Raw genomic sequence first — 20,561 nt, 5'->3', positions numbered from 1 at the left:
ATCTCTTTGATGTGCAATTCAAAAAATGGGCTGCAATAAGTTGAATATTTTCACACCTTGCGACTTGAAAGAGTCTAGCACGTTGTCCAGTTGCTCCACATAGCCAGCCTGACCTGGGTCAAGGCTGTATGCGATACTGGAGCCGTCACTGCTGCTGATAAGAAGCTGTACGCTGCCTGCCTCTGTCTTAATCCCATCATCAATGCTGTGGAATCGCTCACCATCATCTGGTGCACCACCCACCAACTGAAATCCACATGAAAAATCACACCTCAGAGACAATGTCCTACAGTCCCACTATTAATTTAAATCTAACACTCAGCTGGTCTACATTCTATAAGTTTAATGAATTTGTTACTAAATAGCCAAATTTGATAGGAGGAGAAAACAAAGAAATAAACCATAACAGTACTGGTAATATAATTCAAATGGAAGGAAGTGAATTGTTATGAAATGCATAAAACATATAGTACTTTAACAAAGTATGTCACATTTACAACACTCATTTTTATTATTTTGATTAGACACTGCTGAAAATCGCCATTAAAGCTTATAACTCTATTAGACCAGCAAATGGCTGATTGGTGTTGGCCTTTCATGGGCTGTCGTATCATGAATTATTATTAGTAGTTTATAAGGGGATTCTCTGGAGAATCCTTCTTCTTAATGCTCTATTTTAATGGTTCACTATGCCTAAAACACGTTTTTACCACTCGCAATTGTAAGAGCCAATCTCGTCTTTTACTTTCCCAAAAATCCGGACTTAGATAAATTAATAACAAAAGTACAAATAATTTCATATTATAATAAAGAATGGAACATGAACATCTGACGATTAAAAAAAATAATTTATGTTTGCTGCTCAAATATATAGTTTACTGATGCAGAAAGACAAAATATTTAATGGAGTTTGAGTTAATTTCTAAATTATCATTTAAAAAAAGAAATGTCCACGGGATGTCCACCCTGCATTTGAAAACTCTGTTCCAATGTAACAGGAATTGCAATTCAAAGCTGTTAGGTGCTATGTTCCACTCTCTAATCTATTTCTTTTGGCAAAAGTTTTTCAGTTGATACTAACTCGTCTGTCCCATTTGTCGGCTTATTCTCTACATTATACAAAAATCCATTAGGAAAATCGTTTATGACTGTTATATGGAGCAGCACTGTGTCGTTTTATTTCAAATAAAGACTCATTATTATTTTTTAGTGAAACTTATATTTCATGTGCATCTTTCTCGGATAAATTCACTTGCAGATATCTAATATGAACAAAATCCAACAAAAATCACTGTACACTGACAAGCAAACAGATGGACAGAAAGACAGACAGCATGATTATTACATTGTTCACTAATGTGCTTGGCTTTTGATGTCTTCCATTTGCCGTGCATTATTATTATTATTATTATTGTTATTATTACTACAGTATTACCATTATCGTAATCGTCATTCTCGTTATCATCATCAGGGTTTTAAAAATGTTATGGTGGCTTACCAGTCAGCAAAAAATTTCACTAGTCAGCATGTCACTCTACAAAAGTGCAATTGAAAAATCAGACCTTTTTTCACTCGTCAAGTAAAAACTTTTCACTCATCATAGATGAACAGACAAGGTTTTTTTTTTCAAAGCCATAATAATACTATTATTATTATTATTATTATTATTATTATTATTATGCAAATCTGACTTTCAGGTATAGCCTCCCTGTGAACCTGACTTGAATAATTTAGAGAAAAATTATTCCAGGGCCGGGTATCGAACCAGGGACCTTTGGCTGAGTGCCAATGCTCTACCGACTGAACTACTCAGGAACTATACCAGACACTGGCTCAATTATTATTATTATTATTATTATTATTATTATTATTTCAGTCTGATATAATTATCAAATGATACTCTCTTGCTAAATGTCAAAGGTATGATCATCTGTTCCTAACTACTGACATTCATTTGATTCACAACTTTTACCTGAGCTGCCTCCTGCTGAATCATGAGATCACTGGTGGAGTCCACCCTGCCTGGAGAAGTGGTGACAGCAACAGCCACATCGCTGGTGCCATGATAATCTGCTGGTGTGACAGGGACGGAATCCACCAGTGGACTAGTCGATGATGACACTGTATAGTTCTCTGTCGGGGTAAGTGTGGACTGAAGTGGGGAATGTGGGGGTGAGGTGGTGGTAGCTGTGCGAAAGTATGTGGTGCTTGCCACAACTTGCCGCAGCAGCCCATCACCTGTCGATGTGGGTGTGTCAGAAAGAATTTGCAGTGGAGAGCTGGGATTTACAAAGCCATGGCCCACGGTGGTGGTGTGCCCCTGGCTACTGTCGATGTATGGATTCCCAGAGGACGGCGAAGGTGGCAGAGCATTGGCAGGTGACGAGTTGATCATGGGGCTCGCCACCTGGCTGCTGGGAAATGGTGAGCTCGGGTTGGACGATGTGCTGGTGCCACCTGCTGAAGATGCCTCACCCGCAACTACTGTTAGTGTACCTGTGCCTGTACCAGTAATGGCGTACACTGGGGAGTAGCGGGCAGCAGAACTCATGTTGGGGTCCAGAGGGGACACGCGGTGCTCAAACTCTGACAGCGAAGATGATGGTTGTGGGGAAAATGGAGCACCAGGCTCAAAACTTGAAAATGCTGACCGACCATACTCACTTGTTGGTTCTTCTACGTATTCAACCTGAACAACATGATACTTAATATTAGAAATTTGTTTCTAGATATTGATCAGTAATTCAAGAGTACTTAATGAGAGAGCTATTTACATATCTCATGAACGTAAAAACGCACCTGGATCTCTGAAAGGAAATTCGTAAGGAATGAATAAAGGATATTTCACATGGTGGGAAAAAATATACGAAGATCATGTTGAAATATGATGCAACTGGATTGGATTAGTAGGATGGAATATGTATGACGCAATGAGATGGGGTAATATGGGAGGTGTGATGTGAGATGTGAAGTCATTGGATGGGATGGAATGGGATGACATAGGATTAAAGCATTAAGATTCTGATACATTATGTAAGTAACCATTAAATAACAATGCTAGAATCTGCTATCTATCTTTAAACTAATTCATGGAGACAAGTAAGCCACAGGCTGTGTACGTGAATTGCTGCATCAAATTAACGTCTCCTCTTATATTAATCAGTGATGTAAGATAAAGATGAGAGGTTCTTGATTTTTATTATAATGCTTTTAATTTTATTACATAACAATAATTTCATTAATTAATATTAGATGAATGATTATTGAAGTAACTTCTCACATTAGACTTCCAGGCTTTAAATGCAGCCAAATTAAAATGTAATTTGGGACATTAAAGTATAAACTGAATGGCTAGAATATCAGCTTTCTACACTAGAGACCTGACTTCCAATTTAGACGAGTTCAAATTGAATCTGTGGTTGAAGAAAATGATGTTGCGCCAAATTTCCTTGGGATACTCCAGTTTTCCTGCCACTATTTCCACTCACTATTACCATAAAATAAAACAAATGGGTACAATTGTATTTTCATTGTGATGTGCCCGCCAATGTGATAACTGTCTCAGACGCAACAAAATACTCATTCACGAGATGCAGGCCTGTTGTACTCATGGACTTCATTCAGTGAACATAGGTATAAGTCACACATACATTTTGATAATTTTTCTCACAATTTTCTCTCTTTACGGTGCCTATTTACCTACAGTTCTTTAAAATACTGAACTTCATTAGTAATAGTCGTGGTGGTAGCAGGAAAGATTCGTTTAGTCTCTTCAAAGTTTAAGCACTGTTTCTGACATATCCCTCTATAACCCAATTCGAAGAAGTTTAACAACATGTATTATTGCAAAGTATCTGAAGAAAACAGTAAATCTATTCACAACTACAGTAGAGGAGGCAAGACCTGTCCTGTGACTTTATGTGTCGTGGTTATATCACCAATGGGTATGGAGGGGGAAGATAAGTTTCAGGCTGAGATGAACTTCCGTGTCGGTAGATTCATATAATATTAACCATAATGAAACAGACTCTCTTTCTGATAGCTCATTCTTTCCCTTCTCATACAGTTCACATGGCAGGTCTTACCTCCTCACCTTTTATATTATGGTCTTACCTACACACAGTGACAATGTTCTGAAAGAAATTATATCATTTTTCATGTAAAACACTGACAAAGTGAAACAGGTAATATACTCCATTCTTCTTTGTAAAGTTCTTAAAACAACTTCAACGGCAATATCTCAAGTTGATAGGGGACGAAGTCCATACAGTATACAGGATGCAAATAAAGTATGGAATATTACTCGTAACTTTATCATTTTTAGTTTTAACATACATTTTATACAAAAAAATAATAATTGGAATTACTATTATGCCAGTGAGGTTAAGTGTTGAATATAATGATCTGGAAGTGCTACATTTATAACAAAAACAGTATCGATACCGTTGCTTACGTGATTATACAAGCTGGAGCACAGGATCATCAAAAGTGGGACTCGGAGTGTCACTACAATTTCTGCCACTAGGTTCGCCTCGCAGTTCTATTAAATGATGAATAGTTCCATTACTAAGCATTGTGTATCGTGAAAATTCTTCGATTAACTTTTCATTACTGATAGAGTATGAAGATTATAAACATGCCACGCATATTACAGTCGTATTTGAGATATATTGATGACATGCTAAATAACAGGATGCAGATTTTCAGTGTGACTTAATGTTTCCCAAAAGCCTGGATTTGGTCAATTAAAAAGTTTGTTTTCAAAGTACATTTTTCATATAATGGTTCATTTACTTTGGCAAGTTCATTGTTTTCAGTTCCGTGTTTTTCCTTCAGATTTCATTTCCTTTCCCTCTAATTCGTTTTAATTGCTGAAAGTGAACTACCGGTGTCTTCCACTTTCAGACATTATTATTATTATTATTATTATTATTATTATTATTATTATTATTATTATTACTATTATTATTATTATTATTATTATTATTATTATTATTATTATTATTATTATTATTATTATTAGTAGCAGTAGTATTATTAAACTAGTATAATTCTTAAGACAATTAGTAGCGTTATTCAATACTTTAGAGGAAAAGAGTATGATTAAAAATCATTTGTAATGACGAAATATTCTATGACAATGGGTAAATTATTACTGCTGAATACTGACACATATAATATTTGCATTACTTAGAATACAACATATGCAGCAAAAAGATTTTGATGTTGCGCATGCCAAGTTTAGTGTAGCTAACATGCTCCCCCTCATCCTCCAAGCTAAATCAAATATAATTACCACATTGCGAGTAATAAATAAATAATTACTACAATTATTCGTTGTGCTAAGGTACAAATATCACCATATGGTGTACCGAAGATTTTTCTCTATACTTTGATTAAATTTACATGTCATGAGTGACAACAGAAAACACCTCAGGGGAACGAGATGCAGATATTAATAAAAGAGAAATGTGGATCAGGGAGAGCAGATGCGTATGTGTCTATGGGCAGCAAAATTCTAAAAATCCCTGAGAATCCTGAGGTATTTATTTATGTTTTGTAAAATTCTCAAATGCGGAAACCATTTCTAATCACATATATTGCAGACTAACTTCCTAATTTAAATTAATTCAACTTCTAATTTAAAAACTGTTTACACACACTAAAAATATTACAGCATTTGCTATTACTATCCACTACAGATTAATCAGTAGGCCTATTAGATATTTATTTCACAACTACAAGTTCTGCAAGAAAAATCGCGCATCATGCATTGTGACTGCAGTTTCCAATCAATTAGTAAAACTCATAACACTTCAACGTCAATATATTTTTTAAAAAAGAAAGTGAAAAGTTAGACCTACTTACAAATGCTTAAAAATATGAATTCAGGGAAATGGAAGATAATCGGTACCTTAATTCACTGGATAGTAGTAATAATAATAATAATAATAATAATAATAATAATAATAATAATAATAATAATAATAATAATAATAATAATCATTTAGTTTAGTTGTGGCTTTTAAGAAACTCGAAGGTTCATTGCTGCCCTCACATAAGTCCGCCATCGGTCCCTATCCTGTGCAAGATTACTCCAGTCTCTACAATCATATCCCACCTTCCTCAAATCAATTTTAATATTATCCTCCCATCTACGTCTCGGCCTCCCCAAAGGTCTTTTTTCCTCCAGCCTCCCAAGTAGCACTCAATATGCATTTCTAGATTCGCCCATACGTGCTACATGCCCTGCCCGTAATAATAATAATAATAATAATAATAATAATAATAATAATAATAATAATAATAATAATAATAAATAAATACGTGAAAAGGGTAGACTTCAATGCTCATATAAAACATATTTTCTTTTATTATTTCCGAAAAGGTATGGTGTTGAATTGAACAACAGAAAGGTAGTGCCTTAGATTATAATATGTAATATTTTTTAATATCAAGAATGACAACCATTTATTTTAATATAATTGTGGCAAAGACGTTGGAAAATGGCATCTATTATCAATTAAATAGTATGTGATGCATTTAATAAGCAATGGTGAGTCCTTTAAATGCCCCAAATGTCACTGTAATTTAAGTATTCTGCTACGAAACTCTAGAACCGAAGAGTGCCCCTAGCGGCAGAATTGGCATTATGCAGGAACCATTTGAAAGCTGAATTTCAAGCTCTATGCACCAGCGTGTATAATCACGTAAGCAACGATATATACCATCACGAATTCAACACTTTTACCTACCAACAATTTAGAATATTATATACCTAATTATATATATATAGTTTTCAAATACCATATATAGAATGTGATAAACATATTTTTACACACTACATCCAACCTTGCACCGCAATTTCATTCAGTAAAAAAAACTCTACATCAATAGAATATTTCAGCAAGCAATACATAAAGATTGGATAGGCCTCAGCAGAAACAAGAAATGGAAAGTAATAGTTTTATGGCAATGAAACCATTCCATTCCAACCTAGAAAACAATCAGTAGCAGCAATCCGGACCTTGACACGTCACGACCTTCTTGCTAAACATCTTCATCGCCTCTCCAGCCTTCCCTCACCAGCATATGTCAAGATAGTGAAAGTGTCATGGATTGGGACCATGTTAAACAGTGCAGTGCTGTGAAAAATTGTATGTATAAAACTTTAGGTGAACTATATTGGGAAGTACACAGACGAATGATTTCTATTCAAGTGTCTTGGCATTAAATTAAATCAATAAATAAACATTTTTACACATTGAAAACTGCATTCATACATTGTACCGAATATTCAAGTGAGAGAGTCATGAAACAGAAAGTGTAAAGAGTAAGCCAAAATCTGGAAAATCAAAGAAAATTGATATAGAAAATAAAATCGTCTTGATTTGATGTTATCCATCCTGTTTCATCGAAATGTTGCATTATTTTCGAAAATGCTGATTGCGTTATGTTTCTATCCAGGTGTATTTCATTAAAAAAAAAAAAAGCCACATAGCTATCTCTTGTTGATTCCTCACTCTGTCCTCATAATCAACCATCATTAGGAATTTAACTCTTTTTCTTTCAGTGAGAAAAACCATGATGAATCAAGAATGAAAAATGTTCATTGGTCATTTATTTTAGTCAATCTAGCACACAGATTGCAGAAATAATTCCATCTAACCAACATTGCAATCCAATATCACATCATCTCAGTCTTGTAGTGAAATATATAGAGGAAAACATGAAATTGCAATTCATATTAGCAGTAGCGGCCGGAGATCGAAATCCTCGATGAGGCCAGATGCAACTAGTTTAAGTGCCTCGGATAGGAAATGTTTATTTATGATATTAATTATTATGGTATTGTTATTAAATTATTAATATCATTATTACTGTATTATTATTATTATTATTATTATTATTATTATTATTAGCCTACTTTTAATGAAAAATAATAATAATAACTCACCAAATAAGCTGTTATGCTGTGAGTTTCAGTGATTGTTTCAGGGTGATGAAGCAACCCATATCATGTGTTGAAATTCCCCTTTCTTTCTTTTCTTTTAATTTTTTTCCCTTGACAGCAACAAACAAGGCCAACAGAGAAGTTTATTTTGCACCACATTACCACTTAATCATTTATGTTGCCCATACCAAGATGCAATAGAAACTCGCGTTTTAAGATTATCTGTCAGAAAAATTGTCAGCGATGTCGTAGGTATCTCGGTAGACTTTCTCTTTATTTAAAACTTCTTTTCTTTCAATATTATTTCTTCTCGAAAAAGGACACTAACAATGATTTAACCACACCACACATTGACCCAGATTCACTACTGTACTACGAAGTACAATAGTACAACAGCATAGCTTAAGTCATAAACTAAGACATGAGGGGAGAGAATAGTGTGGATCTCTGCCTGCCAAAGAGCTGGATTTTTTGTTATTGCTATTCCCACCCCACTCTACCTTTGAGGCCGGCCCGTGGATGGGAGGAGTGAAACCTAACCAGGCCACGAGGCCAGACGAATTGTGCCTCAGCTACGAGGTTTTAAGCGCAAGCTCTAAGCCCGCGAAAATAGAGGAAATTCAGAATCCAGACCCGGCACGAGTGATCCTGGCCTCAGGAACAAATTTTACTGCAAAACAGGTCTATATACATCACAAGCCAGACCCATCACGAGCGATCCTGGCCTCAGGAGTAAATTTTACTGCAAAACAGGTCTATATACATCACAAGCCAGACCCATCACGAGCGATCCTGGCCTCAGGAGTAAATTTTACTGCAAAACAGGTCTATATAAATCACAAAGTTTTCAAATGCTTCTACAGCGATATATGCTTCATTCAAATAACTAATACATTATATAAAAACACAAAATTTGATTTCAGTTAAGCCAAGTGAGTGAGGCCCGCCCTCAGTTGCCTCAGTCAATCAGCCGCCACAGCATATTAGTCATGTGCATCCATCCAAACATTAGAAAATTATTGCTGACAGACAACAAAATAATAAATTTAGTAGTATAGAATGTTTGCATAATAAGTCTCAGGCTGCAGTGCTTGCCTACAAACCCTCCTCCAAAGCAGAAAAAAAAAATACAGAATCCCAAAAAAAAACACAGTAAATATTGGAAATACAGGTAAAAGCACTCCCATAAACAACCATAAATACTAGGCAGGAATTGAAAAATGATCTAATAAAACCATTAAATGCTTATATGTTCCATTTAACAGTAAGATGGTGTTTGACTCCAGAAAAGATATTGATGGTTTCAAAAAGAAATTTGATCTCTTTGCTTCAAGTCCCAACTTACTATCAGAAATCTATGATCACATATCTCCCAGTCTGATTTATCCATTTCTTGAGATCCCATCAAATTTAATATCAGTGACATTTTTAAATGAAGCTGATCTGCTAAAAGGAATTCTGCAGCTGCCACCATACATGCATATGATCTACAATGAACAGAAAAATAAGGGACTAGGAATATTTGGAGCAAAAAGGGAAGCTTTTCTGCAACTGATAAATTCATACCAGACATTACTGTTCGGAAACAATTTTTATATCAACATTACTAAGTGAACAAATTGAGTGCTTGCAAAAACTTAGATTATATATTACAAATCTCAAAGAGAATACTATGAATGGTCATCCCGTAACTGCCAGACGAACAAGAAAATTGCTGCATTAGAAATAATTTGAATCTTTATATTCTCTTACACACAAATACAAAGGTGTGTCTTCTTATAAATAGGTAGACAAGCTGGAAGGTTTAATCAGCTCAGAGTGGAAAGAGGCTCTCCAAATGATTGCTAATGTGTCAGCTCTTGGACTCTGGAAAACAAGTGGTTGACTTATTACAGGTATTCATGAAGTTTCTCTTCAGCAAGTAAGTACCTTGCTCTAATATCCTCAAACTCTGCCATGTTTCCTTAATTATACATTCATAGAAAAAACACTTTCATTTTCATGAAAAAGCCAAGACAATAATATATATATTTTTTCAATAGTGAGTACTTAGCCTCGTGTTAATCACCCATCTATGAGAGACATACCAAAGCAGTAAGTAGTACTTTTTGCAGTGGTAGCCCTTGCCTTGGTGCATACCATAACACCACATGATGAGGATTAACTAATTATTAATGAAAGTATGGTGGAATGCAGTAGTATTCCGCAAAAACCTACCACCAAGCACCATCATAAAATCCACTTGGACCAGTCAGGATTTCAACCTGAGTTACCAACGTGTAAAGCTAATGCTCTAGCTGTTTGTATGGTGCACCTAGTCAAGACAACGTACTGGATAGAAACACCCACTTCTGCTTTATCTTCTCATCAGGCATACTGGACTGTGGTGTGCATAACTGAGCTACATGTTAAAAGGCTCATTAAAAATTGTATGTTCATTCAGTGTTACATCTTGTTCACGAAACAAAATCGTATATTCTGAATAAGTGAAAGTCTCAGGAATCTTCTCTGCCACATCAATAAATTTAAAAATGCAGTTATATTGTCAGACTCCAAAGCAGCTATTCTATCAATAGTCTCTAGACACACAGCTTCATCTCAAATAGCAGAAATAAATAAAATGCTCTCTCAACTAATATCACTCAATAAAAGAATTGTATTCCAATGGATACCATCCTATTGTGGAATCCTGGGAAACAAAAATGCGGATGCTTTAGCAAAGAAGGGCAGCAGTGCTACTTACAGATCTGTTACTAAATCTACGTATTCCTCTGTGAAAAGATTTATTAAATCTACATACTTAAGACTTCAACAAACAAAATTTGATAACACAATCTCAAGGGAAAAAATGGAACTCTCTGCATCATAATCCACAGTTAATTCCCGATTTACCACGAAAATCGTCTGTAGCTGCATTTAGATTGGCAACAGGCCATGACTGTTTGGCCAAGCATCTGCATAGAATTGGAATATATCAGTCTCCTAACTGTCCATTGTGCAACTGAAATCAAGAAATGGATTCAGAACATCTCAAAATCTGTGCGTCAGTGGCTAACCATGACAATATCTTTGAAAAATATTGGAGTGCAAGAGGGCAAATGACTTTATTGTCAAATGCCTGGCATTAGAAAACAACAACAACATATTCTGAATACAAAAGTACCTAAAAAGATCTTTCTTGTTCTCTTTTTCCACAACCTGCCAACTACGTCTCAGACCACCTACAGAATGCCAACAAACCAGAAGTCAATTTATAGAATAATGTAATAAATTTGTAATGGACAGAGAAACTATAGAGAAAGTTTATCAAAATATTTCAACTTCCCACGCCTACATCACTAACTAACACAGTGCCATCATCATCAATACCATCACCAGTTCTGCTGCTACACAATCACCATCATCTGACACCAATAACATACATCTATTGAACAACAAAGAGATGTTAGATCTCACCCTTAAGAAAGAGCATATATCACCTTTTTTTACCATAAAATCCTTTTAGACTAGCAGGGATTTAAATTTGGATTCCTACAGAGATAGCTGCTCAAGCAGCCTTCATGGTCAGTTTGTCCTTTTTTTAAATTTGTTTAAACTTTTTAAGCTCCAGTTAAGATTCTCTAATGAAAATAATACATTTCAGAGTAATGATCCACATATCTTAATGTCGTCTATCATCTGAAATCTTCTTCTGTCCCGAACTCTTCTCCTGATAACCATTCCTGCAGTTTTTCTTGGGAAGGATAAATGTGGTAGATTCCCGTTGCTTTCCGTACACCACTCTCTCTTTCGCATCTTAAAAGATCCCAGGAGGCCCCAGCGTGGAGGTGAGGAGAGTGAATTTGACTAATTAGGCCCTCTGGACTTCACCGAAATTCACCACAAGGGTTAAATATCAGTTCTATCAGGGTTTTGACCCAATCAGAAACCAGGAAATTCCAATTAGCCTTTGCCCCTCCCCCATGCTACTCTAGATGCTATTTATTTCCATTAATTGATTTTCCCATGGACTATGCACCATTGTATTGTATTGTATTCTATTCTATTTATTTACATTCCATGGCATTCGTACAATGCTTCAAAGTTAAAATATGGAACATGTCAAAAAAATCTTAATAGTATTATAAAGTCTTAATTATAGTCACAGTCTAATTGAAATATATACAGAAGAGTTTTACAATATAATCTACTAATACATCACAAAGTTTTAGTATCAATAATTAATACAATACACAAATATTCATGAAGCGTTGTTGAATGTCAAGAAATCACCCACAGAATAGAAGGTATGATAAATCAGGTACCTCTTTGGCCCTAAATAATCTTAAAATTACATGAATGCAACAAGAATGACCATAAAAGCTAGAGTATACAATACAATATATTTAATAAACATGACAAAATTACAGTATACAGTATACAAAACCACAGACTGAATTTTGTAAACCAGAATTCTAACCTTGCAATAATTATGGCCAGGAAAGAAAGAAGATGACAATTACAGACCTCTGCCAGCTGCAATACTTGCAGATCTGCCTGATGGAGGGATCAACTGCTAATAGTTAATACATTTATAGGCCAAGCCAATTATATTCAGAAACACTGCCAACATGTAGAGTAAATTCAATCATTCCAAATAATTATTCACCTTCATAACATGACCATGGGTTTTATGAGTATGTGTTAAGCCAGATAGGAGGACCTACTTTTCTCTTTTTAATTAATATATGAGAATGTTTCATAGGCTTAAATAAGTAATTTTTTACAAAACAATTAAGTGATTATATTATTATTTTATACTGGTTTGTAAAGAGAGCTACAAACACTTTTTGTGTTATATTAATAAAACCTACGTAAGAATTCATATTATTATCCATTCAGACTTTATATGAAACAACAAGTCAAAGTCAGGATAGAAGAAGAAATGTCAGAAGGAAGTGAAATAGGGAGAGAAGTACGCCAAGGATGCCCTTTATCACCTACCCTGTTCAACAAATAGAGGATTTGGTGAACAACTGATTTCAGAACATGAGAGGAGTGCTCGAAGGAGGAAGCAGAATAAAGTGCATAAGATTTGCTGATGATATGGCATTGTTAGCAGAAGAGGAGGAGATATTAAGGGATATGCTACTGGAGCTAAATGACAGCTGTGAGCAGTATGGGATGAAGATAAATGCAAGTAAGACGAAGACCATGGTTGTTGGAAGAAAAATAAAGAAGATAAACTTGCGAATATTAAATCAGACAGTAGAACAAGTGAACAGCTTCAAATATTTGGGGTATACTATAAGCAGTAACATGAGCTGCTGCCAGGAAATCGAAAGGAGTACAGCAATGGCAAAGGAAGCTTTTAATAGAAAAAAAAGAGCATTTTCTGTGGACCTCTGGAAAAAGAACTAAGGAAGAGACAGTGAAGTGCTTTGTGTGGAGTGTAGCACTGTATAGGGGCAGAAACATGGATATTACGGCAAAGTGAAGAGAAGCGACTAGAAGCATTTGAAATATGGATATGGAGAAGACTTGAGCATGTGAAATGGACAGACAGAATAAGAAATGAAGCTGTGTTGGAAAGAGTGAATGAAGAAAGAACGATGCTGAAGCTGATCAGAAAGAGAAAAAGGAAATGGTTGGGTCAATGGCTAAGAAGAAACTTCATACTGAAGGATGCACTGGAAGGAATGGTGAACGGGAGAAAAGTTCAGGGCAGAAGAAGAGATCAGATGATAGACGACATTAAGATATATGAATCATATGCAGAGACTAAGAGAAAGGCACAAAATAGGAAAGATTGGAGAATGTTGAGTTTGCAGTGAAAGACCTGCCCTTGAACAGAACACTTATGTATGTATGTATGTATGTATGTATGTAGGCTTATGTAAAAAATTAAAAATTATGTTTTATTTAACGACGCTCGCAACTGCCGAGGCTATATCAGCGTCACCGGTGTGTTGGAATTTGGTCCTGCAGGAGTTCTTTTACATGCCATTAAATCTAATGACATGAGCCTGTCGCATTTAAGCACACTTAAATGCCATCGACCTGGACCAGGTTCGAACCCACAACCTCGGGCACAGAAGGGCAGAGCTATACTGCCAGTCCACACCTGTGGAGTAACGGTCAGCGCGTCTGGCCGCAAAACCAGGTGGCCCGGGTTCGAATCCCGGCTGGGGCAAGTTACCTGGATGAGGTTTTTTTCCGGGGTTTTCCCTCAACCCAATACAAGCAAATGCTGGGTAACTTTCGGTGTTGGACCCCGGACTCATTTCACCGGCATAATCACCTTCATATCATTCAGACGCTAAATAACCTGAGATGTTGATACAGCGTCGTAAAATAACCCAATAAAATAAAAAAAATAAAAAAACTATACTGCTTGTGCCACCCAGGGCGACTGTATGTATGTATGTATGTATGTATGTATGTACACTTAGCGGCAAAAAGAATGAGCCGCCGACAATTTCTAAGTTCCAGAGACATAACATTGTGCATGCTCGTCTCGTCAAAACCATAGTTCACCAGGTAACACATAATAAACCATTTAAAATTTGCTGTATTTTGTTTAAGAGTTTAAAATATGTTATAAAATCGAATGGAGGATTGATTCTAGATACATCAGGGCCTCTGAAGAGTGAAATAATAATAATAATAATAATAATAATAATAATAATAATAATAATAATAATAATAATAATAATAATAAATACAAAATCAACTGAAGCGAATAAGAACAAGAAAACCACATATTATGCCAAAACGATATTAACAGTCTCAGTAGCATAATTCGTTACAGCATTGGTCTATTGAACGAGTTAATAGTATTAGCTCAAGGTTCGAATCTCCTATGATCTTTTTTTTTTAATTACAAATCTGCCATCATATATGTTTCGCAAAGTTATATTTATGTGGCGACATCTCTTAGAATATGCCCAAACCCTAATAAATAATAAACCTCCCTCCCTTCCAAGCAATACTCCTGTCTGTTAATAAAACGTTCTGTCTCGTCATTACGCTTGAAGATGGCAGAGAGACAGCAAATCCGTCAACAAGTGATTGCCCTGGTTCGCGTAGGTTATTCTGCGTCGATGGCAGGGAGAGAGATTGGAGTCCCATTGTCAACTGCTAAGCGGTGGGCTAAATTTTTTATCGAGAATGGTGAAGTTGTCAATCGTCCCATTCCTGTCAGCTACTCATCTCTACAAGGGAACAGGATGCCATGTTATTGAGAGAAGTTGAGAATCACCCCTTTAGAACTGCCTCTCAACTGAAGATGGCGTCCAACTTTCCAGGTTCCCCACACACCTTGAGGAGACATTTTAGAGAGCGTGGCATTTGGTGCTGTCGAACTGTGAGGAGAGAACATTTGACGCTGGATCATGCCGTGGACCGTCTAGTGTATGCTACTCTCCGACAGGACTTCGATTGGAGAAATGTCATTTTCTCTGACGAGGTAATTGTCTCCAGTAGCAACGATGGTCCTGCCCTAGTTTATCGTATGGATGACCACTGATACGATGAACGCTTCGTGGGACAACTTAACAGGTCGGGTCGCATGAGTGTCGTGTATTGGGGGTGGATGTCTTACGATGGGGCAGGACTTCTGGAACGCATCCACGGTCAGTTTACAGAAGTCTACGAACACATTTTGGCAAATGTAATGATCCCTTGAGCCTGAGAACGATATCCAGAAGGAACACTTTTCTTCCAGCAGGATAATCACCCGGTACACACCGCCAATCGGATTCAAAGATGGTTTACGAGGAGGCCTGATGTCGACCTGGTCGACTGGCCTCCAAAATCACCAGATATGAATCCGATTGAAAATTTGTGGGCTACAGTCAAACGGAACCTATGCTCTAATTGGGCAGAACTCATTTGGACAACTGACGAATTGTGGGACAGAGTTCTAGATGCGTGGGAGGAGGTGGCTATGAATTTAGACCTGTTCCATAATCTTGTGGACTCCATGCAGTGCAGAATGAGGCAGTTGTTGATGCGGGTGGTTTGTGGACGAGTTACTAGTACCCTTTTTTTGTTAATATATTAACAAATTGTTTGTTTTTTGTGTTTTTAATTATTTATTTATGTTTATATGCGTCCGGTTTTTAGGATGTGAAACAAGTATTTTTGTATATACAGGCCAGGTCTCGCCTATTAATAGCCCACAGGTGATGGGCAATAATATTTTTACAAGGGAGGCATAACGACGAAGTTTATGAACAAATGCCATTTCACATTTAAACTAATAAATTAATTAAAAATTAAAATAAAAAAATAATAATTTTACCATACCGGGTGGCGAACTCACAACCTCTGGTATGGATGTCAGACATCTTACCACTGGGCCACACACAGCTCGTAAGGTTTACTACATTACAGACGGACGACTTTCAATGAAGAGACACCACAGCAATGCCTTGCAGTGCATTACGTTTACACGAGTGAACCGCGTGATAGAACTTAGCATTTCTATCGACAAAGAGTCGGCCCATTCTTTTTGCCGTTAAGTGTATGTATGTATGTATTTTGTATCCATTCAGAAAATCATCCTATGTGTTATTAAATTCGCTGCAAGCAATATCTCCTGTACGTCCAAGTAATTAAATAAAGTGAAATAATGACAGCCATTCCAGTTGTCATAGATGTTACATTTTTAATATTTTCAAACTCTATAAATTTAAAATGAAATGTTTTTGTCAAATTTTATTATTAGAATCAATTTACTGAAAAAAGTTGTTTGAATAAAATTCATTATTATTGCAGAAAATAAAGAAAAGGTCCATCATGGAGGTTACAAGATTTGTAAACTCACTTCACACCTTATTAACAAAAAATGTAAAACTCAGGTCTCTGCCTCAAGCAAAAAGAGATTCATTCTCATAGGTCCATGTGAGAGCTACGCAAATCTTTTGGCATCCAATTAGTTCACAAAAACATAATCGGTAAATTTTTTATAGCAGTTTCTTCCATGTCACGGATGTTACACACATTTTCTCATGGATGTTACAGATGAGTTAATGTCCTTCATTTTTCCAGTTTCAAAACAACTGTGACATTTCTAAGTCAAAATATTCACTTTATATTAACGGCTGATCTTTCTATGAGTAAGTGCTGCAAACTTTAGGGAAACAAGAAGTACCCATTACCTAGCTAAGACCACTTAGATTCAATGCCCATATAACTTGTAAAATATTTTCATTTTGAAAATAAAACATTAGAATATTTAAATTTAGAGCCTTATCTATGCCTTACACTAATAATAAACAAATATTTCTGAAAAATAATTTTTTCATTGGAATTCCTAGTTTGCCTGGAATGGATCCTGACAAGTTTTTAAATTTCAAAGATACTATAACTACAGGTTCTGAAAATTAATATAGGAAAATAACTGATTATAAATTCCATAATAAAGACAATAGTACGAAAAAGCTTTTGAATGTACTCAGAAATGTGAATCTTTGCACATAGGGTATATTTTTCCAGCAACGATGACATTCACCATAGTGGTATAATGTTGCTCAAACTCTCACAATGCAACCAAAGCAATGAAGAAGACAGCAATGATCTTCAATTTCGGCCTGTTAATTCTGGAGAAGGTCCTTGAAGTCAAATGATCAATTAGTAATAGTAGGTCTACTTTATTTAACAAAGCTTTCTACTAGGCCTACAGAGGTTATTCTGCATCCGATTTCATTGTGAAGTAGAAACTGCCGATAAATCTTGCTTGGAGCCCTCTATCAGAAACAGCATTCTGTTAATCTACAATACAGGACCCACAGCTTTCTATCATACCAAAGGAAGCAAACTAAGCATTTTACTCCCTTTTAAAAGCCATCCATTGTCTTTAACTGAGTTCAAACTAGCGAATCTCAGGTACAACAGCTATCAAATGATCAATAATCAAGAATCCACTGATGGGGAAAGAAACTTTATTAAATTTGAAATACAATTAATTGCTATAATTATTTTAATTCTATGTCAAAAATAAAAGTTAAGGAATTTCTCTAAATACACCTAATGTGATCAAAAAATTACATTAGATGATAAATTACAATATCTTTAAAGTTACAGCTAGCATTTTAAAACAAGAAACAACATGGGAAACAATTTCAAAATTTTATAAGGCTGTGGTAATGCATGGTCATTAGATACGAACGATTGAAATGAAATTCAATAGGTTTAAATAAAATTTTTGAATACAGTCGAAAAATATTCCAAAATTGAAAAACTACAAACAGGAAACAATTTCAAAATTTTATAAGGCTGTGGTAATGCATGGTCCTTAGATACGAACTATTGGAATAGAATTCAACAGGCTTAAATAAAATTTTTGAAAACAGTCGAAGAATGTTCCAAAGTTGAGAAATTATAAATGGGGAACAATTTCGAAACTTTATAAGGCTGTGGTAATGCATGGTAATTAGATATGAAAGACTGGAATGGAATTCAATAGGTTTAAATAAAATTTTTGAAGACAATCCAAGAATGTTCCAAAATTGAGAAATTACAAATGGAGAACAATTTCGAAATTTGATAAGAAATTACAGTATTATTGTCTGAGTGCAATGCATGACCATTAGATAAAAACGATTACAACAGAATTCAATCGACTTCAATGAAATTTTTGAAGACAGTCAAAAAACCTTTCAAAATTGAGAAATTACAAACAAGAACCTCAGAAAAGAGCTGAACAACTCTCCTCCATAATAAACAATTATACACTGCAGAAACTTATGGAATTCTCATGCTCTAAAACTGGAAAGCTCCAGAATTTCACGACGTATGACTACAGACTAATATTGATAAAATGAGATTTAGGAGAGACCACTTGGCAATGTAAGGATTCCACAACTGTTAAAAGACACCTGAAGTGCGGAAATTCCTACTTTACGAAATGATGATAATTTGAAAATGTAATTTTTAATATATGGTAAATATGTCATAACAAAAGTTATGCATATATAAATGTGGTCAAGTATTTTTGTAAAAGAGTGACTACTAGCATAAAACCAGTTCTGTTATCACACACTGCAGGTATTAAAGTTCAAAGCTTAAATTGCACTTTACATGGATTACTGTATATTCTGAGAGGGAAAACATATTACAATGTAACTCGAGTGTAGAATAAAAATAAGATTTAATTTTCTAATGCTATTTAAAGCGTTGAGAGAGAAAAATTGTTCAACGAAAATATTCACATCAAAATACGTAATTTCAATAATATCTACTTACCAGATTAGTGAGATGACAGAAGTAATTCATGTCCTCAACGCTCAACATTGAATATGTTACATGCCACCAGTGAATTCGACAAATAATCACCCACCCCCATCCACGCCCACCTCTCGCAACACCCACACTCACTCACTTATCACTCCACCCACTCACAAAGTGACATTTATGCCTTCTTCTGGTATTAACTTTAATCATCCCACTCTCAAATTCAAATAAGCTTAATATGTTACGAAATACAGACATAAGATGGGGCTACGGTCGGAATATTGCATCCTTTATAACATAAAGCGTCAGGTTTTGCGAGTTTTCTTCATTTTCTAAGAGTTTACTGGAGTTTGTCATCAGAATCACTACACCCACGCACGCTTTAAAGACTCTGAATATTTTGACCGCTATATTTTCCAGTAAGGTGTCAGTACTTCTGAATTATAGGTCAAAGTGTCAATATAGCATAGGCCTATTTGCTATTTTCATAATACATTTTCCTCTACTAGAGTTTTAAAGACTTCTTACCACATAAAAAAATACTCTTCAATTTTAATAATATTGTGTAATTGTTATTTTAGAAACTGAAATAAAAAAATACGTTACATTACATGCACATCACAGAAAAAAACAAAATTCTCATAGTACTGTTGTATTACACTGCATATGATCATATAATCCCAAGAGATCTAGATATGACTTTGGACTGACGTACTTATAGGAATCTCGGCGAATATGAACGTTTACATTTATAACCCTGAAATGTAAATTACTTACAGTAAGAAATAGCAAGCGTGATGTTGAAGCTGCTGCTACTTTCCGAACAGTATTTTCAAGTTGAGAAGCAGTGACAGGAGACCAGTCGTCAAGCTCTGCTTCTGCTTGGCTAGTCGGCAGTGTTGTTCCTGTGATCCCATCATCGTTTTCAACATCCCCAGGTGGACCCTGGGGGTCGGTGCTTTCCATTAAGTGTAGGTGATGTCACACAAGTTCATCAATGTAGTTGATACTGAACAAACAGTCCACATAAACATAAAGACAATGAAATGTTGACATTGTCATGAATTGCTAATGTACATTATAAAGAAAATAGGACTTCCATGTCAGATGTCAGCCATACTTTCAAGGCCTGCTGTTTCCAAAGCATGCATAAGGCCACATATGAGGGCCTTCTATTGATTAATAGCATTCTATGAGACACAGTTTTAGAGAAGAGATAAAGTTAAACCTTGTTAGTTAATTTCAAGTCAAAAAGCTTCTGCTAGTGCGGAAAACAGAATGGACTGTACCATCTTGACAAAGGGAATTCGGGGTGAACTGAGATGTCGGTAAGAAAGAGAACACCGTTTAATGGATAAATGCAAGTTTTCAGTAACCTTCCCTATGAAAT

The 20,561-nt window shown here is 35.5% G+C and overlaps 1 protein-coding gene across 7 annotated transcripts in view; it reads right to left on the bottom strand.

The window, feature by feature from the left end:
- The window catches only part of LOC138706428 (PR domain zinc finger protein 10-like), a 93,181-nt gene extending 72,756 nt beyond the window's left edge, over positions 1–20,425 (bottom strand). For 6 of the 7 annotated variants that reach the window (XM_069835725.1, XM_069835723.1, XM_069835726.1 and 3 more), the window contains exons 1-3: positions 19,949–20,137; positions 1,973–2,689; positions 57–246 (exon numbers count right to left, since the gene is read on the bottom strand). In XM_069835725.1, the coding sequence (XP_069691826.1) occupies positions 57–246; positions 1,973–2,689; positions 19,949–20,137 (1,096 nt within the window). Of the gene's footprint in view, positions 1–56; positions 247–1,972; positions 2,690–19,948; positions 20,181–20,291 lie in introns of those variants that run through there. The other variant, XM_069835721.1, reaches the window with a different exon arrangement.
- Between the last annotated feature and the right edge of the window lie 136 nt (positions 20,426–20,561).

The sequence above is a fragment of the Periplaneta americana genome, chromosome 9 (genome assembly GCF_040183065.1).
Source record: "Periplaneta americana isolate PAMFEO1 chromosome 9, P.americana_PAMFEO1_priV1, whole genome shotgun sequence".
Taxonomy (NCBI): Eukaryota; Metazoa; Arthropoda; class Insecta; order Blattodea; family Blattidae; genus Periplaneta; species Periplaneta americana.
The sequence above is the reverse complement of the archived record's forward strand: the minus strand, read 5'-3'. Positions and strand labels throughout refer to the sequence as shown.